Genomic DNA, 26,516 nt, shown 5'->3' with positions numbered 1-26,516 from the left:
TTTACATAAAAATTGAAATATCTGACAACCCAAACTTGCACCACACAGGCACATAGGGCATGGGGGTCATGGGGAGCATGGATGAACTTAGAGTCGAAACCAACCCAACCCGACTCAAACCGACCAGGTCGGTTTTGCTTAACACTGGGTCAGTTTCGGTTTCCATCTCAAGTAACCCGACCAGGTCGGGTCGGTTGGAAAAACCTCAGTAAACTGACCCAACCCAAACCATGAACAGCCCTAGTAGAGATCACATTGGCACCTTACAAGTGCCCCTCAGCATCCCCATGGGCCCCACTAGTGTATTGGGAACAACTTCCCATGTTGTTAAGTATAGGAGATGTTCCCAATGCATGATGAGATGTGCATGTGGAGCACCAATGTGATTTCCATTGTAGAGTTGGGTTCACATTGTATGTGATATGATTGGGTTATGGTTGAACTACCCCCGGGTGTCACATGTCACCTCTGCGCCCGCCTTATCACTTTGGCCACGTTAGCACCACATCATATGGATAAAGTGCATGGATGAGGATAATTTCGCTGATTATTAGGTTTTATCTCGAATACCTCGATGGGCAACCTCATTCTGACAATCCCGGAGCCTCATCCTACTCAATGTAAGAGACCCAACTTTTGACTTTCATATTGTTACTTTGCTCAGACTAGCACCGTTCTCTAATTGGCAAGATCATCTAACTATGATCTCGATTCAAAAACTACCTCGAATCATCATGTTAGATAAACAATCTAGGTCATTCATTTTTCTGGGTTACGGTAGGGTCACTTTTGGATGTAGGATTTTCCATCATTACACATATAAGGAAGTTGACCCTTGCATGCTAAATACGCCGCTTGATTTAGGTTTCTATTTATATAGACAAAGTTAAGATGTTCAAAAGATAACATAAGTGATAAGTCTTGGCAAGTAAGTTTGGTGCAGCTATTGGTGTCAATGGACCGGTTTTGGATTGGAACCAGTCCAATCCAGTCCAAAATTAATTTGGATGGATTGGACAGACCAGCAAGACATATTGGATTGAATTAATTCGGTTTAAAATGTTTATGAAATTGGATTGAACCTGATCTGTCCATAATAAGTTTATATTGGATTGGATTGGATTAAACCAATATATAATCCATTGAATAAGATAAGAATATAAGTGTCAATGGATGAGATTTGAATTGAAACTAATCTTTAATCAAACGAATTTGAATAGATTAAATGGTCCATTCATTGAATTGGGCCGGTGTAAGATATTCATTACATTGTTTGGACCTGATCCATTTATAATGGACTCACATTAGACTGAATTGGATCGAACTAAAATTCAATCCAATTGACACCCTTAGGTGCAGCTGCTTCGTTTAATTTGTTGAGTTGACTTCTGTTGCTCAAAAAGTCAATCAGCTGAAGAGAGTTACCATAAAAAATGAGCTTTCTAGCATTGTTCTAGATAACTGCATTTAAGCCTTGAATTTCTGCATCATAGCTTTTGATGGCTCAACGGGGATCTCCTTCAGCAATTGTTGGACCTCTGGAGCATTAGAGGATGAAAGTTAGTTCTAGTTGGCAGCGGGATTTGTTAGGGGATATGCTTCTTTCTCGTTTCCATGAGAATGATACTTCCACATACCGGTAACAATATCTTTGGGAGCGGTAGTGGAGTGTTCCAACATAATTTTATTTTGAGTCTCAGAATGTATAACACGGTGCAGCCTTTGCCAAAGTAGTATTTAGCCTTGTGTGAGGATAATCTTGCTTTTAGATTTCTCCTCCACCAATCAGATAAGATTATGTTTATGCTCTTGGAGAGTTTTATGTGCTTGGCACCACCAATAAGAAATGATATATATATATATATATTATATATTATTTGGTTTGGCATTGAGAGGGCTTTCGTTTAGAAAGTATTTCTGTTTAATGGTGCGGCTCCATAGGAAGAGATGAAACTCCAAACTTAGCTTACCAAATATTGCCTTATTCATGATCATACTTTGGCTAAAACCTAATCCGCAGACTGATTTGTTTTGACAAACCTTACTCCATCGAATGGTGTGTTGTGTTTATTCGTGTCTTGATTGCCACCATAATTTCTTCACATTCTTGTAAATCTGTGAGTGAATGCTTTGTGGCAATTTTATTGTCTGCATGGAGTATATAGGGATGGCTTGCAAATTTGTTTGAACCAAGGTAGTTCAACCTGTCTGTGAGAGTAATATGGAGTTCCATGAAATAACTTTTGCTGAGATTCGATCAAATATGTGTTGATGTGTGGATATTCTATCATCTCGTACCCCAATTTGAGCTCCAAGATATTTTGTGCTTTATAGTGGCTTACGAATCTTGACGATATGAGAGAAGAATTTTGGTGTTGCCTTGAGACATAATTACTAAACATGGATATCAACATCAGTCAATGCTTACACCGTTCCAACAGCCTTTCTCTAATTTTGTATTGTGAATATCTTCCATGAAATAAAGAACATAAATACGGAAATACTTTTAATGTAAGGTTATAAAGGGTGATCAAATTGCTGACTGAAGCTGAACTCTTAGGGGGTATTCTTGTTTTGAAATTTGAGAGGGGAGAAAATTGTTTAATGGGATTTTGGTTTTCATTGACCAAGAATTTCATGTTCTTTTTTCAAATTTATGTGAAGACCTGGGAAAGTTTATTTTCATGGGTATCATCGTAGATAGATAAATAACTTTTCCACATAGGGGGAAAATTGTCGACACTTGAAGGAGACAAAAATGCCTCTTTTAATAATTAATTTTTATGGTTAAAATGGTCATTACCTTATTTACATGAAAAATAAAAAAACATGGATAAATGCACTTATTCATATAAAAGTTGCCCAAATAATTATATTTACTTGAATATATAATTTACCAAAAAAAAAAGAACGGAGCTTAAAAGGACGATTTCTTATAATTGATTTATTGACCTGATAATTGCTCAAAAAGAGTGAGAATGCGGCTTAATGCTTTGACTTGTATTACATTTGTCCGCAAATAGTAAATGCGTGCGTGATGCTCATGCCATTTCTATAGATTATAGCACCCTCTATGAAATCCATCATTCTGCTGCTAAAAGTTGAGTAAGCACTTCCAGAGAGGATCCGTGTATAAGGCCCCTATAATGACCATAGCAATTTCCCCCAAATTTGACATAAAAAATGGGGTGGAGATTACATTCGTTGATGAGGTTAATCGATTTGAAAGGGAATGGCTATAGGTATGTATCAATTTGGTTTGTTAAATTTGTCAATCTACCTGGAATGATCAAAGGAAATTATATTCTAAAAATTTATTATTTTATCATTTAATTGAATCCAAAAAAAGAAGACAATATCTTTGAATATGATTCGAAGCTTCAACTCAAAATTCTTAACTACATCTCTAAACACGTCCATGCGTATGCTAATTTTATCCCGATATGTATCCAACTATCCATGCGTTTTCCATAATCCATACTCAGAACCTCGATAGATTTGTGGACATTTTTGTCACTGCCCTCCCGAATTGGCCCGGCCGCGCAAACAAGTGCAGCAGTCCGGACTAACATAAACCAATGGGTCCTGTACACGATGCAACCAGTTGTAATGCAGCAGACGATATAACCAAGATACTACGGCCTACCTGGATAGATATCATCATTTCAATACGGGTATGAATGATTTGACTTCCTCCCAGTTCCCACTTTGACTTGAATTCCATAGGATCAAGTTTTTTACTTTACCAGAAAAAGTGAAAAACTCATCTTGCCGAATGCTGACGCCATGACAGTTGGCTGCGAGCGTCGCATCTCTTCACTTTTCTGGATTGCTTTGCTCGGTGGTCTGTAACGCGTAGCTGTGCTGTGCTGTAAATTCACGCCTTTCCTTTTGGTAAAATAATATTAATAATATAATCTTACTAAAACACCCCTTTACATGAGCAGGGCCCACTGCTTTCTGCATCACGTACTTCCCAGAAAAAATTGGATATTTTAGTCATTTGAACACGCGCAGATTGTCATCCACTGGCCTCCGTTGCATTGCACAAAAAAAAAAAAAAAAAAAAAAAGAACCGCGTAGGCGTAGCTTACTGTAATACGCACCTTTTGGCTTTTGCCCTTTAACATCTTACACGTTCCCAAGACCGAATCCAACAAGACACAACGACACGGCTTTGACATGATCTATAGCCACACATCTCCAACACGGTTGGTAGCAGATGCGTCACGTGTAAGAATTTCCCTCCACCAACATTCAAAGTGGAAGGATCCAAGTCCCGAGTTCCAACCCACGTATGCTATGGTCAACGTAGTCCACGAAATGGCAATTCCTCTCCTTTTCTACTTTCCTTGAGTAATCAAATCGAACGGACGACATTACCGTCATTTCTCATCTCTCATTTAACAAACAAAACCCACCCCTGAGGGCCCTGATCCCCTTTACCCCATTACTCCCCAGTCTCCATCACTGCAATCTTTTCGCTAGCTCCTCCCTTACTCCCCACTTCCCCAGACAACCTGCAACCAAACCCAATCTGCTCGCCCTTAAATACACCAAATTCTGGTTCCCTTTGTTGTGATTTTTCCCTCCGAACTTCGAACATGACGAACCTTGCTAAAAATCCATCTAAGCTATGGCTGTTCCTTCTAATTCTTGTTGTCTCTGGCTTTCTCATAGGAGACGCTACCGCTGATTACTCCATCGGTGTAAACTATGGAACCCTTGCTAACGATCTTCCACCTCCCTCACAAGTCGCGGCCTTTCTCAAACAGAGCACCACCATCGACAAAGTCAAGATCTTCGACACCAACCCAGATGTTCTCCAGGCTTTCGCTAACACCGGAATTGCCATCACTGTTTCCGTTGGTAACGGCGACATCCCTGCACTGTCGAAACTTCCTGCTGCTCAAGACTGGGTCGCCACTCACATTTCCCCGTTCCACCCACAAACCAAAATCAACCGGATCGCCGTTGGGAACGAAATCGTGGCCACCTCTGACAAAAACCTCATAGCCCATCTACTCACAGCTATGAGATCCCTCCACGCCGCTCTCGTAAAAGCTGGAATCAAAGACATTCAGGTGTCCACACCTCACTCTCTCGGCATTCTTTCAACATCCGAGCCACCGAGTACGGGCCGATTTCGACGTGGCTACGATCGAGTTATCTTCGCTCCAATGCTCCAGTTCCACAGGGAAACAAAAACGCCGTTCATGATAAACCCATATCCATACTTCGGCTTCTCCCAGAAGACGTTAAACTACGCACTCTTCAAACCCAACCCCGGCATTCACGACAACTTTACGGGGATAACGTACACTAACATGTTCGACGCCCAGATGGATGCCGTTTATTCGGCGATGAAGAGATTGGGTTACGGCGACGTCGATATCGTGGTGGCGGAGACAGGATGGCCATCCCTTGGGGACGCGAACCAGCCGGACGTCAACCTCGGGAACGCCATCTCGTATAATGGGAACCTCATCAAGCACGTGAACTCCGGCAAAGGGACGCCGTTGATGCCTAACCGGAATTTCGAGACATACATTTTCTCGTTGTTCAACGAGAATCTTAAACCAGGTTCGACCGCCGAGAGAAACTTTGGGCTGTTCCGACCTGATTTGACACCGGTTTACAACGTCGGGATCATGCGTGGACAGGTTAGTCGGTGACTACTATCCTTTTACTTCAGATTTTTGCTTCAGCCGTTTCTTTTTCTTTTTAGCCGTTAGATTGGGATACATAGGGAAAATTTCCAATTAGAATCCTGTATAGCTGTACTTTGTGCCTAGTGTCATTCTGCTTTGGTTGTCGAACTTTAATATCCGACAATCAGTATAAATAGCATTTGAAAAAGACAGTAAGTGATTTATTTCTTTATAAACCATCTAAACGTCAAAATGACACTTAAGCTAAATCAGCCCCACAAGATTTCCCCCAAAGTCCCACAGCACATCCGCCGTGTACTGGGAACATCTCCCGATTTTCTGATGATATCATCAGAGGTGTTCTCAATACACGGCTGTGGGGACTGATTTGAACTCTTAACTACCTAGTTACACGTTGGATGTTGAATTTTCGCATTTTTAAAGTTCGAATACCAAAATGACAAGGGCGATATATACGTACTAATTGAGAATTTTCCCTATACAACGGTTGCTCACCTTTCACGATTACCACCAAATGTGATATCATCAATAATCCTCCGTTAACTTTAAACGTGGCGAGTTTGTCGCCGAATATCTGCAATAGTATTTCCTCTTCGTTTTGTCGTTTTGAAGCTGACTATTAATAAGAGCTAATACCTAATAAAAAACCCCAATAATAAATCAGTACCTGCTGAGTTGAGCTGGTATCACGTGATTCATCGTGCATGTGAGCCCGACGACCAATGTCTTCAGGTGTTCAAAAGTTCAAAACAATCTATATCGTACACGTTTCATTGAATGGGAGAGCGGTTTATGTTTTTATGTACACGTTTTTAAAAAATGTTGCCACTTGGCGTTCTATTTAGGCAAACCATTGACCAAGTGTGGTTTAATTGGTGCAGTCAGGAGGTCCGACGCCAACAACACCGTCGGGTTCGAGAAAGAAGTGGTGTGTGCCGAAAGCGGACGCGAGCGATGCAGCGCTGCAGGCGAACATCGATTACGTCTGCAGCTTGGGAGTGGATTGCAGGCCTATCCAGGCTGGTGGTGATTGCTTCAACCCCAACACCATCATGTCTCATGCATCCTACGCCATGAATGCTTACTACCAGACCTCCGGTCGTCACGATTTCAACTGCGATTTTGCCCACACCGGTGTTATCACCTCCTTGGATCCCAGTACGTTTTATTATTTATTTTTTCGTTGCATAAGTGTTCGTTCTCTCTATTTTTCTCCTCCTTATATGGTAATCTGTGGTTGCAGGTCACGATACTTGTCGATATATGTCTTGAGGTAGGAAGGGAGATGGATCCTATTGACTATTGTCGGGAAAAAGGTTTTGAATTTTGATAGCTAAAGTATTAATTTAAGTTAGATGCTTTGTTTTTGTCATTTGTGTTGTTATACATACATGACTTGACTTCCCCTGTTTTAGGGGGGAAGTGTGGATAAACAACGCAGCATTTAGCAACGGCAAGGCCACCATATGTTATTTAATATGAAAAAATTGAAGGGAAAGTGACCTATCAGTATCACTGCTAGTTTTATAAGTTGATGGTAGTGCGCTGCCTTTGAGTTTTATTACTAGCTAGAACTTAGAAGTTTGGCTTGCTTTTTTTAATTCATTAAAAAAGAGTTAACTTGCTTCTTTGGCCTGTCGTCAATTAAAATTGATTTGCGGAGAGTAAAACTTGAAGTTCTAATCTCTTATAGTGAGTGTGCTTTTGTTTCTTACCTTCGTCATCTTGATTTTAACTAGACTACAAGACTATGCTGATGCAGAGTTTAATCTCTCTCTCTCTCTCTCTCTCTCTCTCTCTCTCTCTCTCACACACACACACACACACACACACACAGACGCATAGTTTAGGTGATGTAAAGAAAGAATTTTTTTTCTTATTGTTTGACCCGTGTCAAGGGCGTGCTGCGACCATCGTCGCTCCATAGGTTCCCTCAATGGGTTGATCGTCTGTGGGAACTGGAGGATATTGGGTAGAGGGAACGAGGTGTTAGAATGTGGAGGATTCTGATTCGATGAGCCGGCTGCTAGATTAGTTTTTGCTTACACCCAGCGGTCAGGTGTTAGTCTTCAACCCAGCCGGCTGACCGGTTGCCACTACAGTTGCAGCAGACATGCTCTAGCTTTGCGCAATCCGTCCGTCTATGGGTTGTTGATTCTCAGCGGAAAACTAGAGGATATTGGGCAAATCATGATTTATAGATATTGATATTACAAATAGAATGTGGAGCATTCTGGTTCGACCAGGATGGGAGCATATCCATATTGTTCTACCAGGATCTGTTGAAATTATTTCTTAGAAACTATTATTCTGCTCCAACAACAACAGATCGCGGCTTCAGTCGGTGCAAGTCCGTTTCGAATGGGGCTTGCACTGACTTCCCATCTCCATTATCTTTCGTATAAAATGGGAACCACTTCAATTTATTTCCCATTTGTTTTTCACACAAAAAAAGAAAAGATAAAACCACACTGCAACAAACTGAGCCTTGTATAAATCAGAATATGTAAGTTTGCTGGAGGTTAGAGGTGTAAAAACACTTTGCCTAAGCATGAAGGTGTATTTCCACATGCAACTTTATCTAATGTGACTTGTAGGCAATGGGACACAACTATAGGGGAAACCCCCATGGTGTAATGGCAGCTATATACTATGATCTCCATGATTGTAATGGTGATTCATTTTCTCCGGTAAAGAATTTGGGTGAGTTCTGTCATTATACAAACATGCATTAGCAGGTCGTGTGTGGATTTCATTGTTGTTGTGCAACGACACAGCTAATATCTGAAACCGATTGGCAAATAGAAAAATCGAAAGAAATAAAAAAAAAAGAGAGAGAAATCCAAAGAACGCATAGAGATTTATGTGGTTTGACCTTATTGCTGTTTAAGGGAGAAGGAGATCAAATCCAATCTAACAGACAAAGTACAAGAATGAACAACCTTGCTCAAACCCTAGTGTCTTTTACAGCCAAAACCCTCTTTCTTGATCTGTCTTTTCCTTGTTGTCAACCTTCAGGAACAAGATACATTATATATACAGTACCCAAATACATAACAATTGCATTGGTTCCATTACTATGCTTATTAATGGACATAAATCACTAGCTGCAATTTTAACCTGGAATTGGATTTTCTAGTTAGGCATTGGCATTATGCTTTGCCTGTTTTGCATATTGATTCTGCAGGTCATTTTGATCTTCTAACAGGGGCATTACTTAGTGTAATTGTAAAAATCTCAGGCTGTCAAAGCGTGAGGCAAAAAAAAAAAAAAAAGTGCCAAAGGTTAGGGCAATATCCAACCCACCCCCTCCTTGAGATTGTTGGGACAAATATTGGGTAATGGCCCTACAGCTTGTGATTTATGTTTTGCATTTAATGGTGTTTTACTAATAATCAGAATGATTTTTGCCTAATTCAGTTAAAATGATTGCTGGAGTGATCTATCTCATAATGGTTATAACTAGGGGTGGATTCGAACCGAGCAGAATAGTATAAGGCTCGAGCTTGGCTCATCAAGGTTGTACAAGGCTTGATCTCGAGTTTGATTTGAGAAAACAAGGTTTTATAAAAATAAAAAATTATATATAAAAAATAATTTTATTTGATATTTAAAAAAATTTGAATTATAATATATATATATATTTGAGCTCAGCTCGTGCTCACGAGCCGAGCTCTATTACGCTTGAGCTTGGCTCATTTATTAATCGAGCCTGTAAATTGAGTTTGAGTTCGGCTTAAAGTTTGGTTGAAATTAAGCCGAGCTGAGCTCGAGTAGCTCGTGGACACCCCTAGTTATAACTTGAACATAATAACAATTTGAAGAGAACAAAGAAAATTTAATAATGATACAAGTTCTATTTAAAGTAATAAATAAGAAGTTAATCAACAAAGGCAAAAAAGGCAACTAAACAAACACAAAATAAAAAAAAAAAAGCTATTAAAATAGAATATATATATATATATATATATATATATATATGAAAACCTAACCTGCCAAGAGAATATCAGAAAACCACTTAGTTATGGTATTTCTCAAAATTTGTTATTATTATGTTTGCTATTCTTTTCTGTATTTTTAACCATTGATACAATGAATCTCTCTTGCACATAATTTTTTTCAAAGAAACATGTACAAACTGCAATCCACATTGCTTAGATGTGCATGGTGGCTATTCTTGCATAAGATCAGATAGTAAAGATATCATCATTGAACTAGTTGTTGATCTATAAAGCATTCTAAGAGATCATGTAGGTCCAAACTACAGTTTCTTACTGCCCTTATATCTTTTCTTCCATACTAATGGTTCTCACGCAGGCACAATTCTTCATGTATTTCTCTAGTCTAGTTTATAAATGGATATAAAAGATGTCATCAGAATGTAAGGGTATTTTATCGTTGCAATTTGTGAGATCATATCTATGTCTAACACCAGAGTAAAAATCATCACATTATTTGAACTACCACATAATGTGAAATCTAAAATCTTCCCAATTGATGAGATCTTTGAATGTAGCTAGTGGTGGGAGTCCACTGAGTGGTGGTACCATCACATGGCAATTCACAAATTTGGAAAAGGTATGGTTTTTGTCTGATCATAAGGTGGTTCATGTTAGCTGGCTCTGTCTGAGTCCTCCTTTTTATGTAAAGTTTCTGGTGCATGCTTGATATCAAATGGGTGTGGATATAGAAAATTATCCTCTACTTAGAGAGAAGATATGCCCATATTCCGAACTCCCAAGTCACCATTGTTATGAGGTCATTAATGAAACTTGATGTTATACCTAACAAAGATGGAAAAAGAAAAGCAGAGTATAGTCTTGCTTAGTGCATGTTATAATGTTATACTTATACCTAATAAAAGATGGACAAGAAAACCAGATGCAAGATAATTGTGATCATATAATTGAATGTGCAGAGGGTTATGAGGTCACATTACCCTCCTTGATCTTGCTTAGTGCCTCCACTTTTATATTCAGAAAAACAAAAGAACAAGAAAAGAAGCAGACCATCTGAAGGACATTATACATCTAAATGCGTTTGGTTGGTTTTCTTAAGAATGTCTTTACCAACATGGTTGATTTTAGTTTCGGTCATTTCAGAAACCAAAATCAACTATAATCTCCAAAACTTGAACCATGGGTTCCAGAAATTGTTATGGAACCTGAGGCTTTTCAAAATTGAAAATTGAAGCTCCCTAAATTTGGAAACGAATTTCCATGTTGGTGGGTCTTACTATGTCTCTGCTGATGTAATTTGTGGACCTGTTTGAGAAAAAGAAGAATAAATTCTATTTAATTAAGTTTAATGAATAACCAAACTCTGGAATTAAGCGTGGGCTCCAGATTTCATAATTAAAATGGCTTAATGACACCCCAAGTGTCACTCAACTTGGGAAAAAAAAGTACCCTAATAGCTTTGGAGTTCTTTACAAACACTGATGAATTAGGGCTACTGTGCCTTTTAAAGGAAATAACTTTAACCGGACGGAAGACTAATGGGTTGTCATATGAGGTAAGACAACCTCATCTATCCCAACTAGAGAAGACCACTTGTTTGTTTCTTTGACAAACTTCCACTTAGATGGCCAATTGGCCACGGCAGGTGGGTCACCCATCTGCAGCCCGAGTTGTCCTGCTCATTCACATTATAACTGGAGTTTTATAGACCATAATTAATTTGCGCAGATCAAACCAATTAATTAATTAGATGGATTGTAATTGTGTTGTCTACAAACATCTAATATATATATATACTCAGGAGAAATTTGATTGAATCTTGACCTGGGTAGTTTTGTAGAAGGGCTAAAGTGGTCGGTCCCAATCCGAATCAAGTTAATCCTCTGTATCATTTACATCTGTATGGAATTAAACTAATGAACTCATCTTCCAAATTACAATAGCATCACGCTATTCCTATGTTCTTTGATTTATCCAGTATGCATTGCAATTTTTCAACAGTACTGAGTCTGGAGGAAAACCAAGAATCAAGGAGCTTATGCAACTCCTGTCTTCTTTACACTACCCCTTTCTCTCTCTCTCTCTCTCTCTATATATATATATATATAACTCGCATCTGCTGCAACGGTGCCCCATAACCAAGACAAAAAAAGGCACATTAAGATTAGCTGCACTTGATGTCTGTGTTAAGAGTTGTTTAACCAATAATAATATCCCAAATTATATGCTCTATAACCAAGACAAAGGTGGTGGGCATGTCTTTTCATGTGATTTCCCCTTTTCTCTATCGCGAAGAAAATCAAGAGTTGTATAAATTAAACCCGTTGTTTAGCAGCAGCAGCAGCAAAAGCAGTCCTATGGAGTTGGTATTTGATCACAATCTGAAAGTGCCTAGGCCCCCACCTGGGCTGAATAAGATTGCACCATCCTTTCAAAAGAGAAGGACTTGCATTGACAATTAATGTAACACTTTTGGGGTCACCCCAAGAATCATGGTCATCATCTGTTAAATGGGTATGTGCATATGCACATGATGATATGAATAACCAAATGCATGACGGACATAGCTTATAGTTGGATACTTGGATGCACATGGACATAAGTTAAAAATAAATATGAATTGGTAGCATCATCATCATTAGGCTTTTCTAATTAATTACCTTACACAAAAAGCAGCAATTGGCAATTAGTTGCTTAGACTGTCGTTGCAATGCAAATAAATTAATTTGTGCTGATGCAAAACTATGGCAGTGCAAATGATTTGAGTATAAATTTTGATTTATTTTTGTTTTAAATTTTAGCTTATTTTTGTTTGATTTCAGTATAAATCAAGTAAATTAAGACATAAAGCAGAATAAAGTAAAACCCCAAAAGCAAAATTAAACGAGAATTTGTATTTTTTTTATTTGCAGTTCTATGCATTTGTACTAGTGCAAATAAAATTGCATTGCAACCAAACACAGCCTTTTATGGATAAATTTGCTCGTCCAACTTAGCAGTACAATTAATTATTGACTCTGAATATTTTTGTTCAGGCCTACATTGTTTTCAATGCAATTTCATTTGCATTGGTGCAAAATTAAAGTATATATGGGAATGCAAATTTTGACTTATTGTTATTTTAAGTTTTGTGCTGTTTGTTTGCATTGTAAATGAAGTAAAATGTAACTTGAAGCAAAGTAAAAGTAAAGCCCCAAGCAAAAGTAACTAGAATGTACAGTACTCTGCTATACATTTGTATTTAATGCAAATTAAATCAATTCAAACAAATGGAGCCTTAAGAAAATAGTGCATCAAATAACATTACCTAATTTATTAATAATATAATAATTAATATTTCGTTTTGCATGTTTATGTTACAATTTTGCAAAGTAAATTTTGTATTTAATATGGTTGTATGTAGCATTTTTCATCGCTTGTCCTTAAAATTCTGAAACCCTCCCCCCTTCTGCTATACTGATCACTATGATTTAGTGCTTAAATTAAAAACGAAAAAACAAAGTATTATGTGGACTTCCAAATTCCAATTAGCACCTAGGGTTTAATACATATGTTTTTTAAAGTATATAAGGTACAGGTATTTTATTAAAATACACTAGTACTCAAGAATGCCAGACTACACTTTTTTTTTGGTAAAAGAATGCCAGCTGACTAAATTAAGTTATTTCAACTTTTCAAATCTTAGTTTTAATAACAGAAAGAACACACAGAACAAACAAATAAGTAGAACACAAAAACCCAGATCTTTGATCAACAAAACAGCAGCACCCATACCAGACTATCCATCTCCAATGCCAAAGAAAATGAATAAAGAAAAGTAGAAAACAAATCCACATAAAGTAGATTAGCCTTACCTTTGACCATAACTTCTCATTACAAAGGAGAGAAACAGTATGCACCCACCAAATAATATATCACCAAAAGCCTTAGTTGGTGTGTCATCAAACAAAACAAAGACATCCATGGCTACCCGACATGCTATTTCATAGAAATTAGAAAGTAGAAACGTCAACTACCCAGCATGGAAGAGAAAGAGAAAAAGAAACAGAAACAGAAACACTCAAACAAATCCTCGTCGGAGCCTGCTTTCAAGCCGAGCTCCGACGTCAAAGGACTCCGTTTTGGTGGTCAATTCATCGTCAAATCCTTCACTGTCCGACGGGCCTCACCTCTTGAGCTCCTGCGCCTCCTTGCTCTCCCACCGCCCAACCAGTACCACCAGAACCACCAGCGCAGCCACAATCACAGCAAGCCCATCAGCACCAGCCACTCCTTTCCGTCAACCACAGCCTTTTTGCCTACCAACTTCACCATCTTAGCACACCATGCGTGGCACACCCTCACGCTTGGCCTCGGTACAAAGAAGTCTAAAGTAATAGTCTTTGTTTTTGAATCCGTGAGCCTGAAATCCGGGATTGACCGTATTTGGCCGCCTGAGATTCCCCTCGGAGAAGTGAACCGGAAGCTGATAAGAGGCCTTACTGGGTGTGAGATGGCTCGGTTCAAGTTTAGAAAAGGATGCATTACCTTCTATGTATACGCAGTGCGACAAGTGGGTAGCACAGGGTTCTCATGTGCAGATGATCTCAGAACAATTATAGAGGCGGTAGTTGCACTTCAAGATTTCTTGGATCACACTGCTATGCTTGCATTACCGAAGCAGAGGAGCATCAATTACCCGCCTCAGGTTTCCATGGCTCACTAAGCATTCTTCTTTCCCTGTATATCTTTTCTTCTTCTTATTTCTTCACTTTTTCCTTCAAGAAATTTCATCCCATTTTCTTTCTTTCATGGAGCGGTGGGGAATTGGTTTATTTTTTGTGTTCTTTAATTAATTTTTCTTCTTGGTATTAATTGGAGTCTGTATGGTGGATAGAGAGAGAGAGAGTACTTCATGTTGATGAACAATTAATTATATCAGATTTTTTTTTTCTTTTGGTCTTTGCTTTTCTTTTCCCTTTCCACGTTTGAGTGTGTCTAACAGCTCATTTGCAGCATCTATGCGCCTGACAAGCCAGGCCAGGGACCTCCATCTTTAATGTTTAAAAGCAACGGTAGTAATGTGGTTTTGCTCTTCGTGAAGGGTATGGCTGGATTCAGTGCATTACTGAAACCTTCTCTCTGTTTTCTGATTTTTAATTTGATCGACAAGAGTGTCACGATGAGTTTCAAATTTTATACATGTTATCACTTCATCCATCAAATGGAAATGGGGGCCTTCTGGGTATCTCCAAAATGATCCAGCCCCTCTGATTCAATATGCTTTTCTTTTATTGTCTGGATAATCAAAGATTTTATACCATTCAGTACACGTGGCCACATATCAAGAGTACAGACCACCCAACCTCGAGCAGCGAGCGAGCTTGCACAAAACTTTGAAGTTCTTCGGAATTTGTAGCCGTATTCTTCACCAACTAATGACTTGTTGTGCATTTTACACATCTTTCTTTTATTAATTAAATGTATTGATTATACTTGAGGGACCAGGGTGGGATCTCACTCTGAAATCAAGATATGTCAAGACTATCGATCGCCTTTCCTTCTATTAATTTATTTGTGTATTGTATATAAGTTTCGCATATGTTATATGTCAGAAGCTCGATCAATGTCGTCAGATAATGTCGTCTGATGAACTCCAGGAGCCGTTTTCAGTTGATCCTGTTGCTATGCATCTACTGGGCGGTCCATAGTCTCCTGATGATGAACTCTCTATCTCTTGACACAGAAGAAGAAAGGTGTAGAGACGATGGTGATGGATGGGGGAGATAGGACTACTCTCATGGGGGTATATGATATGATGACATGGTGAGAAAGCTGTCTCGCATTATGCAAAGATAAAGGAGAAGGGGGCCAACCCTTCCCCCATCTGGCTTGAAAGCTTTAAGGACTTTATATGGTCTACAAAATGAAAAGAGAGGGAAGAGCTTTCTCCTATTTCCCCCGCTTTAATCATTCAATTTAAGTGGGGGCCTCAGTCTCATGCTTGCTTTGAATCATGGCCATCTCCCCTTCCTCTAATTTGCATTCAAGTCTTCATGCATGAATATGTACGTATGGGGGTGTGTATGCATAATGCATCATCACCAACACCAGTGAATTGGTACAGCTAACAGCTAGCCTTGCTTTGTTTGCCATTGTTTCCATTCTTTCAGTTTTCTAGCAAAATACATGCATCGCATGCATACATGAGAGGCCACTGCCAATGTTAGCATGTTAGGTTAATAAGGACCACCGCCACCACCACTTCAGTCCAAATTAGTCCCACCCACAGGTTAAACAAGTTGCATTACATAAGTAGGGCAAAATCTAGAAGAGGGAATCTAGGGCTTATAGCTCACCAACTGATAATGGATGAATAGGCAGTGGACTCATTCACCAAGGAGGAACTTTGGATTAAGAGGAAGATAATGCTTTTTATATTGCATTGGAGAAGAGTAAAGTATCAAGAATGTCTTCGTCTTCTTCTTCCTCCTCTTGTTTAAGTACATGGATGCCATATATATATAAACAAGTACGTGATGAATGATTCTAAATATCATATACAGTAGGTTTCCCCTTCATTTGGAAGGTTATGGTTCTGTATGTACCAATTACTTTTATGCTTTAGTTGTGATTATTATTTTACATTTAGGCTATCTTTGATTTAAAGGAAAAAGTAGGGAAAAACTGGGATGGGATGAGATGGGATAAGATGGGATGGGAAGATGTAAAAATATAGCTTTTTATTGTTTGGTTTTACATGGAAAAATAGTATCCAATACAAAATAGAGTCCACCCCTGCGTTCCCATTTTTTCCGTCTCATAGGCGTCACCGTGATGAACAGAGGAAGCGAAGCTCCACTTGTTGCGTCCATTGCTGCGAAATGCTGCATGAAGACTGGACCTCATCATGGTCATCGCCATCATTTCTCTGCCTTCACCATACCTTCTTCCACCATTGCTGCCTCCACCATTTTAGCTTCTACTACCACCCCGTTAAAACCATACTCTTGCCACCATACCCACCACTGCTTGCACCACCATAACCACTTCCAAAGTCATATCCACCAATGCATCCACCTTTGCCACCACCGTAACTATCCCTCCTGCGCTTCCCTGAAATAAGACCCGTCGAGGCTGGTCACCATCATCTGGGGTAATCACGGATTCATTGGGGCTGGTTGCCAGAAATAAGATCCTTGAAATACCTCCATCTTCGGCGGTATCATTGATTCAACCTTTTCTCCCTCAGCAAAGCTCCAAAGCCCTTATCCTACTGAACCATTTCACAGCTCTAGTTATTTGGGAACTCTCTTGAACAATGGATCTGGTCTTAACTTTGAATGAAATGGCCAAAAAAATTGTCAGAGATCCGACTGTTGGGATAGGTAGAGGTTGAAGAAGAGTCTCTTGAGCCTCTCTGTTTGAAAAGGCCCAAAATATTTTCGTACACTGGGGTCGCACTGTTTTGGTGCGATCCCGATTACATGATTTTGGATCCCACTTTCCATGTTTTTTTCATCCCATTCCTCCCATTTCCCTCAAAATGAATATTTTTGAAATATTCTATTTTTTTCATCCCCATCCCACAAACCAAAGGGAACCTTACAAATATTACATAGGTTTTCCTATATTTTTCTTCCTTTTCCTACTTTTTCTTTCAAACCAAACACAGCCTTATGGTTTAATTTGTCCAATGACCATGCAAGGCCTTCAATACTGAAATGTGATTAACTGAATACAATTGCTAACTGTTCAACAGGCTATACCAATTATAAGTCATAAAATATATGGGACCTACAACTATTCGACCCCTTATTATGTGCCCTATGTATTTTATTACTGATGTGTGGGATCTTATTATTGATTCCACAGCCCATTACACAGCTAAAGAATTCAAAATTCTTCACTATTTCGATATTAATGTGAGCTACAAAGTCTATCTTCATATGGATTTTTGGGCCAGTGGACGAAACGTAATTGCTTTATTTATTTTTATTTTGAGTTCGGTTTCCGTGTGGAATTCCAGAGGATTCCATACCATATCCATATGGATATGAGCAGCGTTGTGGATAGTGGTAGAAGTTAGAACTGCCAATGAGAGAGTGGACCGGTGGGGACGTGGGGTCTGGGTTGATTCTGAGGGAAATAAAGGGACCAACTCTTATCCACTGAGAACTCCCTGTATTATGGGGTTCAATATATGTATAAAGAGAGAGATTTTGTTAAAAATTGTTCAGTTCATTTTTTAAGGGTAAATTACACGGACACCCTGTATTATGGGGTCTGTGACAAAGGCCCCATGCACTTTTTTTTACAAAGACCCCCTATGCTTCGGCTGTTAGATAAAGACTTCCGTTAGGATTCTGTCAATTGACTTCGAAAAAGATTCTTATTTGAATGTTTAAGGTTTTCTAAATACTTAAATTACCATTTTTTAATGCTTATTGTAAATATCGGAAAATGGCTCATTTGGGCTGTTTTAGAGTTGCCATCCATCATTGAGACAGAACTGGGAGTGATGGGCCTCCCGGGTTATTTATATGTAATACCATTTTGGTCCAAGTAGTGACTCCAAATTTAGGTAATAGTCTGACCGATTCCGATAAGACCTAGATAGAAGAGGGAAGGAATTAGACACTCCTCTCCCATTTCAATAGGTGGAATCTACATGACAATGTTTAAAATGAATGCAATCACTAGGAAAAAATAAGTACCAAGAACCCTCTACGTGAGGCAACAACGAAAACTGTTGAATGGCATGAAGTAAAAAGGCTATTTAAAAGCAAACAATTAACATGGGAGCTACTCAAGCTAGCCGAAATCACATTTATCCATTTTCAAAAAAAAAAAATCAGATAAAGAATAAGAGAGATTCAGATTCGAACCATACGGAAGAAGAAGAAGAGATTGACTGCAATTTACCTCTACTTTTCACTTCTGGTATAAGCTTTCACTGGATCAAATGAAACAAATCGACTATATACAGGATTCACCGTTATTTCTTTAGAGCAGGAAACTCTCAGTCGAAGGAGAGGCTCTCAATTTTTTTCCCTCTTTTTTACTTTAATTTTCGAGGGAAGCGGTTTCCGACCGAAATGGAAGGATCCCTTTTCCTCATTTTCATGATTTTAAATCCCCTCATTTTCTTTACCTTTCCTCATTTATTATCAAACCAAACAAGGGAAGATTTGGAATATTTTGAAGTATTTCAAATTTTCCCTTCCTTTCTTTCAAACCAAACACAACCTTAATTTTCTAATTTAAATAAAAGAGGTATTTTTGGATGAAATAACATGTAAATTACGAGTAAAACTTGATCTAATTTTTAAAATTAAGTAAAAAACCTAAAAAAAAAAACATAAATTATTGAATCCCAAATGAAATAATAAATGATGTGGGATCCATTTTTAATATAGCCCCATACTTAATTTGGGGTCATTAGTTAAAAGACACTTGGAAGCAAGCATGGATCCCTTGTAAGCAAAAACTTTAAACACATTGCGTCCAACCACACTTTGGGAATATCTTCCGTGCATGTAAACAATAGAGGGTCAATTGGACCGGATTTGGTCCAATCCAATCCGGTCCAAATGAATCCATTATAGATGGATAGGTCCAATCCAATCTGGTGAATACTCTGGACTATTTTGGACCCATGTCTAGTCCATTGACACATGTATTCTTATCTTCTATAGGCTGGGTATTCATTTAATCTGACCCAATCTAATATAAATAATCCATTAGGGACGAACCATGTCCAATCCAATCCAATAAATGCTTTTTGGACCATTAAGTCCGGGCGGGTTCAATTCAATATGTCTTAGTGGTCTGTCTAATCCATCCAAATTGAGTTTGATTTGTATAGTGTTCAATCCAAAACTGATCCATTGACATCCCTACATACATGTATGTTAAATTGATAGGGAGATGCTTCCAATGTATGATTGGATGCCTCTAGTTTCACAATGTTAATAGAGTTTTTGCTTGTAGGTGATCTTGTCACCTTAAAAGTAAGGACTTAATTTGGCTGCATTAAAGAGAACTAATTGGGTCTTCATTAGGCTTAAAGCCTGATGGGTCCAGCCTAGATTTGGCAATCAGGTTCGGTTTGGTCGAGGTTGGGTTAGGCTAAGGCATTTTCGGGCCATTCAAAATTAGGTAAACTTTTAAGTTAGGTTAGCAAAGGCTAAACTCCAACCCTAAACATTCATGTTAGGGTTGATTCATGGGTAAAATGAGTCAATGGTTCAATGGCTCGGGGCAACTAGTCTTTGTCCAAATCAATTACCAAAAACATGGATTAATTTAACCATCTTACTCGAATGATTTAAATAGTTTAATTGTTCGAAACTAACATCGATTTGAAAATGACAACCTAAAATCTCTTTGGGTTGGATTCGGCCGCTTCTACTTTTGGTCACTAGATAGGAGGACCCTAACCTGCTTTTTTTGGGTTGGGTTGGGTCAGGTTCATAGGTGAGGTCAACTCTTTTCTACATTTGCTCCAACCCTTTTGTGATCAGTAATATCCATATCCAAACCATCCTTAAATTAAACTTTAGCGATTGATGCCCTCGATAGATCATGCTTTTTTTTATCAATTTTTTAAAAACCGAGCCAGAACTAGGACCGTTCCAGTCACCGGTTTTTGGGTCAACAGTTTGACCATCTGGTTTGAATGGATTGCCCATTCTGACAAAAAAATAAAGTTAAATTAAAATAGAAAACAATCAAAAACTATCGAACGGATCAACGATTCGATTGTTCGAATCAATAGATTGTTGATCAATTCAACAGTTTTTGGCCAAAAACCGGATTTAAAGTAAAATGGAAATGGTTGCCTGGATAGTTCCTTTACCGGACGGTATAACTGTCCAAGTCAATAGAGGTTCGAAAACATTGTTTTTTATCACTCACTTTTAATCGAATTGGGATCTGCTGACTACGTCTTGGTCACAAGAGACTACCTGGAGCATAGGAATGGCATTGGGGTGGGGACCATATTCCCCATTCCTAGCCTTAACTTTAAAATAAGTCACTTGTCCTTGACCCCAATACTAGTCAATGATATATAGAAGTTACCCTCCATCCTTAATCTCTAATGAAAACAAATTCCTCTTGAGTTCGGCTTTAGTCAAGCATAGGAGTGGATTCGAGCCGAGCCGAGCTGAATACTTGGCTATTTGAGCTTGGCTCGAGCTAGAGATTTGAGCTCAAGCTCGGCTTGGTTCAAACTTCGCAAGTTTGAGTTCGGCTCGTTTTGAGCTCAACTACAAGCTAATTTTTTTTTCTAAATAATAAAAGTATACATATAAAAATATTTTTTATTTTACATACAAATAAATAATGTCTTTATTTTATATAAAAAGAATAAAAATTATAAAAATTATTTACCATTATACATAAAAAATAAAAATATTATATATAAAAGCTCGACGCATGGCTACCTCAAGCGTGAACTTACACTGTTCATAGAGCCTCTTGCAGCCTTGCATTGGGAATATCTCCCCATCAAATAAAGCACATAAGTATGAGATAATCCTAATGCAAAGCTGTAAAGGCTGTTCGAACAGGCATTGTACTAATAGAAGCCGATCTCATTCCTCACCAGGGACTCAAATCTCCAAAGTTTTTTAATTAATATTTTCAAAAAATAAATTTACTTAAAATAAAAAAATATATAAATAATATTATATAACCAGGATTGAAGCGGGATAAGAACTTAACTCCACATCCCCGTCCCCAATTGAAGATCCCTATTAATAATCCCTATCCTCAATTCCTCTTCTCCAACGCAATGAGACTGGATCTGCTCCTCCCATATGGCGCCTCACACTGATCTCACACGCACATCCTAATATGTATTAGGAACATCTCCCGTGCAAGTAATTATTCACGGGAGATGTCCCAATGCACAGTGGATGTGTGTATAAGGCGCAATGAGGTCAAGAGGCCGGGTATTGCCATTCCGTGGAACATCATGGGATCAGCTGTCCACTGAGCACGCTCAACAGGCGCTCTAAAGCCCATCTCATCCGTGCATTGGGAGTATCTTCCCATGATAAGCACGGAAGATGTTCTCCGTGCACGGAGGGGATGGGCTGTGGAGTGCGCCAAGTGAGCAGCCAACCCGATCACTGGTATTTTGGTAGTAGCCGATCCGATTACTAGATAACTAGCGAGGGGCGTCCATGCTCAGCACGGGCGAGTAATACCGAGTAAACGGGACAGTTAACTATAAGGAAGAATAATAAAAGTTGTGACAGTGGGATTCAAATCCTGGTCTTTGCCGGAATGAACCAACTAATATATGAAATATATATTACAAATAAATAAAAGAAATACAAATTTTAAATGTATAAAAACAGACCCATCTTACAAAGTCATTAAGCATATAATTCCCCAAAACACATGCTAATCATCTTGTGAACCAACCAATTGTTTGTGGAACAATGTCTTCAACAATTGAAACTATCCTCAAGGGAACACTTGTCAAATGTGTTTCTAGAACCCCTAAAAAGAACATTTGGACCAGCCCCACTACCTAGCTCATTATATGTTTCTTCATTTACATATTTAGAAACAATCATAGAAAGAGAAATTACCAAAAAGAAATTGCTTTCTCTGCACTCTGTCAACTCAATGCATCAGCAAAGCTACTTGTTGATATCTGCACTCAGACAAAATCCATTCTTACTTGCGTAGCCAAATGCTTCACCTCCCTTATTATGAATCTGTAATGACATGTGCTTTAGCTATCAATTTGAAACCAATCTACTATCATTCTGAGATTAACTTCCATTTCAATATTCCTATAGTTGAATGAATGCTTCGTGTATGTGTGTGAATTTTATTCTCTTTCTTTTCAGCTTTTATAGCCAATATATTTTTGTGAAAAAATAACATGTAGAAAAAAGTTACTTTTCCAGTAAATGGAAAATATATGTAGAGAACATATTAGCAAGCATATCTCATAGTAAGATTCAACAAATTTTCTGCAGTTCTCCACTGCACTAGGAGGAACTGTATGGAAAACGTTTTCCTACAAAGAGAAAAGCTCAATTTATAATGGTCCGCATGCAGCCACCATATAATAGCAGACAGGCAAAAAGGAAGAAAATGTGGAATACACATAAATAGAGAGAATCCAATAACAACCACTATAGGCTTCAATATATAATAATAATAAAAAAAATTGTTAAAAAACCTTGTCCCATACTTTTGAAAACTTGTCTTCCCATGACATTTCCTGAATATCCAAATCAGATATCCTATCAGAAGTCACTGGTGCTTCAGCTTGGAACGAATGGTTGAGGGAGTTATTATATTTCAAAAACCTTACTGCATATCCCTGAACTGGAAGTTGGAGATAATCCTACTTCATAGCCTTGAATCTCTCGTTGGTGCTACCTTGCCAATTCAGAGAAGAACTAAGAGGAGAAGAAACTTTACCCAGTGATGTTCCCATGCTCATGAGATTCCATGCTTTCATGACCTTGGTTTTCCCTCTCTCTCTCTCTCTCTACATGTCACCATCAACATCATGAACCACAATAACCATATTGCCAATAACAGAACAACTAACAGACGAACTGAAAACCCTAACCATGCACTAAACACAAAGCCATCTCCGCCGAATAACGAAACCACTACAACTACCATGAACACAGGAAACTACCATCGGAAAAGAAACGCAAACAACACCTACCAAGCAACAAAAAGACAAGAAAACAACAAAAAAAAAAACAGAACCCATAACAGAAAAGAACTAACAAATCTGAGAAGAGCAAAGAGAAGAATGAGAGTATGCATTCCAAAGAAAGGGAAACCACCAAAAAAATAGAATTTAGAATAGAGAATAACAAACAAAACTGAGAAGAAAACCCCAATCAATCCCCTTACCAAAACCCTAGCGCTACCACATAAAACCCAAACCAACCGCCCAATCGAAATGTTAACACCACCAAGCCCAACCAAAAACCTTAAGCAATTGAACCGAGACAAGGCCCAACTAAAATTCTACCAAAACCCAATTGAAACCCTAGCCACACCTAATCGAGAGAGGGAAGAGGGAGAGAAAAGGAGGGAGGCAGCGAGCTGGAAAGACAGCCAGAGAAAATAGAGAGAGGAAAGAGAGAAGTAGCTCGAGAAGAGGGAACAAAGAAGTATGAACATGTGTAAATTATGCAATTAAAAAATTTTCATTTCTCACTGGAATTGCCTTTACGTGCTGTCGTTTAACAATCAAAGAGCGGAAAGAGTCTAAGAGAGGAGAAATAGCTCGAGAGGAGGGAACAGAGAAGTATAGACACGTGTAAATTATGCATTTAAAAAGATGTTATTTTAGCTTTTACATGTTGTTATTAACAATCTACAATAAACAGACAATGGGATACCGTTGCACGTATGATCACTCATCATACGTGCGGATACCAGTTTCTCAAACGAGAGAGTACCACGAATCAACCAATTCTATTAATATACTAGATGAGAAATGTTCTAGATATTACTGGCATTTGTGGCCAGCAGATCCGGACAGTAATATAAAGGAAAGACAAATTAAGGTAACATCCGAATCCGCATATACTCCTCAGACCCACCTCACAACAGGTTACAAGTTGTTGCCACACATTAATTCAAACAACTTCCACTAACTCCGAGTTCGGATATGCACAAGGATAGAGGGAAGTTATTAATGATGCATAGCACTGAATACCAAAAAAAAAAAAAGTCGATATATGCTCCTTATTAACCACACCTCACACCTATCTCACATCATGTTTTGGCCACACATTAGGAACATCTTATGTACTTGTATTTATTATTCATGGGAGATGGGGAGATGTTCCCAATATAAGGTGGGATGTCGTTGTGAAGTCAGTGTGAGGTGCGCTAAGTGAGGAGCAAATCCCAATTCCTTTCACTAACCTAGAAGTGTAAATCAGGTTGTGCCGCCCATAGCTTGTTACAGCATAGCATGCGGGCTATGCCAAGCCTGACATGATGGTCCGGGCTGTGTTGGGCTTAGGGTTCCAGGTCCACGGGCCAACATGGCCCAGCCTTCGGCATGGCCCATCATGACCCAACAAGGCCCCAGGCCCATAGTGGGCCATGCTTGGCCTAGTTGATGAACTAGTCGTTTGGGGGGTCCCCAATGGCTAGTTTTAGTTTTTTGGGTTTTTTTTATAGAAATACCCCCAATAACTATATAGGAGGGGTATTTATGTACTTTTGTTTTGGAGGAGAGAAATAATGATACAAATGCCCCCAATAGCTATATAACAGCTAGTTTGGGGGGGATTTTGGGTGAAGTGATAAATAAATCTACAATGACCAAAATACCCTTCCCAACAACTAAGAAACATCTAGTCTTTAGGGTATTTTGGGCAATTGAATTATTTTCAATTCCTATAAATAGCCCTATCCTCCACCATTATCATCACACTAATTTAACAAATCTCTTAATCTCTTCTCTAATTCTTATACTCTCTCAAGTCTCAATCTCTCATACATTCTCTTATTCTCCAATTCTTAACTTTATTGAACTTTTAACAAGAAGGCTTGCTTAACAGCTCAAGTATCTCAAGTAATTTGGGAGGCTTGGACTCTTGGAGTTAAAAGGCTTCAACCATTGAAAATTAAAATCAAGTTGGGATTCTGAACCGACAATCTGAGTAAGTGCAATTAAATTAATTTTTATTTTTCTCCTCACGAAATCAATTCCCCAACATGTTTAATGTCGACAATATTTAATCGCAACATGGTAGTGTTAGAACCAATATGGATGCTATTGATATTGATGGAACTTCCATCCCTAGTATTGATAGTAGGGGAAAGAAAAGGATCTGGCCATTTGGAAAATATTTAAAGTAGAGGAGGTTCAAGGGAAGGGAAAAATAGTTGTTTGCCAAAAATGTATGAAAGACTTTAACTATTGTAGCAAGGGTGGTACTGGCCATTTGGGCAGACATTTGCTCACCCAAACACAAAACAAATTAGGGGGGGGGGGGTTTGGTACTTTTAAATATTCTCAAGAAAAAATGAGGCAAGAATTAGCAAAATACATTGTACATGCTAAACAACCATTTTTGTTAGCTGAAGATACTAAACTTGAAAAATGGTTGCGTAATTCTATAAATCCACAATTTAAAAAAGTTTATAGGAATACTATTAGATCAGATGCTTTAAAAGTTTTATATTCATGTAAACAAAATTTAATTTATATGTTATCAAATATTAATTCTAAAGTTGCAATTACTTTTGATATTTGGACTTCTAAATTTAACATAAATTACATTTGTGTTACCGATCATTTTATTGATGAAAATTGGTTTTTAAATAGAAGAATTTTAAGTTTTACTAGGATTGAATGGCCACATAATGGCCCAATTATGTCCACAAGTATTTAAAATACTTTACATGTTTATGGAATTGACAATAAATTATTTTCTATTAGCTTTGATGATTCTAGTAATAATGATTCAACAATAAAAATTTTAAAATCTAAATTAAAACCATGTTTAAATGGTAAATTATTTCATATCAGATGTGCACGTTACATCTTAAATTTATGAATCAGGATGTTTTAAATATTGTTTCTACTCATATTTCTAAAATTAAAAATTGTATTATATATATTAAAAGTTCTAGAGCAAGAAAACATTAATTTATATATTTATGTCAAAATTATGGTTTAAAATATAAACATTTTATACTAGATGTTAAACATATATGGAATTCTACTTATGCTATGTTAGAAAGTTGAATTTCTCACAAACAAATTATTAGTGATTTTTATAATGCAAAAATGCCTATTTATATTATATTTGAGAAAGATTGGAAATGGCAATTTGTATAAGGGAATTTTTTAAACATTTTTATAATGTAACTAATTAATTATCGA

At 38.0% G+C, this 26,516-nt stretch overlaps 2 protein-coding genes and 1 long non-coding RNA gene across 3 annotated transcripts; 2 read left to right on the top strand and 1 right to left on the bottom strand.

Moving 5' to 3' along the window:
- The first annotated feature begins 4,095 nt into the window (after positions 1 to 4,095).
- Positions 4,096 to 7,202, top strand: LOC148870533 (glucan endo-1,3-beta-glucosidase-like). The gene is made up of 3 exons (XM_088968172.1): positions 4,096 to 5,663; positions 6,554 to 6,830; positions 6,916 to 7,202. The coding sequence occupies exons 1-3, from the start codon at positions 4,605 to 4,607 to the stop codon at positions 6,942 to 6,944; spliced, it is 1,365 nt and encodes a 454-aa protein (XP_088824298.1). The 5' UTR covers positions 4,096 to 4,604; the 3' UTR covers positions 6,945 to 7,202.
- Positions 7,203 to 13,390: 6,188 nt separating this feature from the next.
- LOC148870532 (uncharacterized) lies at positions 13,391 to 14,572 on the top strand. Its single transcript, XM_088968523.1, has one exon. It carries the CDS (start codon positions 13,653 to 13,655, stop codon positions 14,334 to 14,336), a length of 684 nt encoding a protein of 227 aa, XP_088824649.1. The 5' UTR covers positions 13,391 to 13,652; the 3' UTR covers positions 14,337 to 14,572.
- Positions 14,573 to 21,898: 7,326 nt separating this feature from the next.
- Positions 21,899 to 23,861, bottom strand: LOC148870531 (uncharacterized). The gene is made up of 2 exons (XR_016107689.1): positions 22,833 to 23,861; positions 21,899 to 22,347 (listed from the first exon to the last, which is right to left on the bottom strand). It is a non-coding gene; the product is annotated as an uncharacterized LOC148870531 (long non-coding RNA).
- Positions 23,862 to 26,516: the final 2,655 nt, after the last annotated feature.

The sequence above is a fragment of the Nelumbo lutea genome, chromosome 2, assembly GCF_056320005.1.
Source record: "Nelumbo lutea isolate HS-2025 chromosome 2, American lotus-T2T, whole genome shotgun sequence".
Classification (NCBI taxonomy): domain Eukaryota; kingdom Viridiplantae; phylum Streptophyta; class Magnoliopsida; order Proteales; family Nelumbonaceae; genus Nelumbo; species Nelumbo lutea.
Note: the sequence above shows the minus strand (reverse complement) of the source record. Positions and strands in the feature narration are given on the sequence as shown.

Bases quoted from the DNA above. Each gene is read 5' to 3' on its own strand.
- LOC148870533 (XM_088968172.1), top strand. From the start codon at position 4,605: ATGACGAACCTTGCTAAAAATCCATCTAAGCTATGGCTGTTCCTTCTA. The intron at 5,664-6,553 runs GTTAGTCGGTGA...TAATTGGTGCAG, and splicing joins TCGGGATCATGCGTGGACAG to TCAGGAGGTCCGACGCCAAC. The intron at 6,831-6,915 runs GTACGTTTTATT...CTGTGGTTGCAG, and splicing joins TATCACCTCCTTGGATCCCA to GTCACGATACTTGTCGATAT.
- LOC148870532 (XM_088968523.1), top strand. From the start codon at position 13,653: ATGGAAGAGAAAGAGAAAAAGAAACAGAAACAGAAACACTCAAACAAA.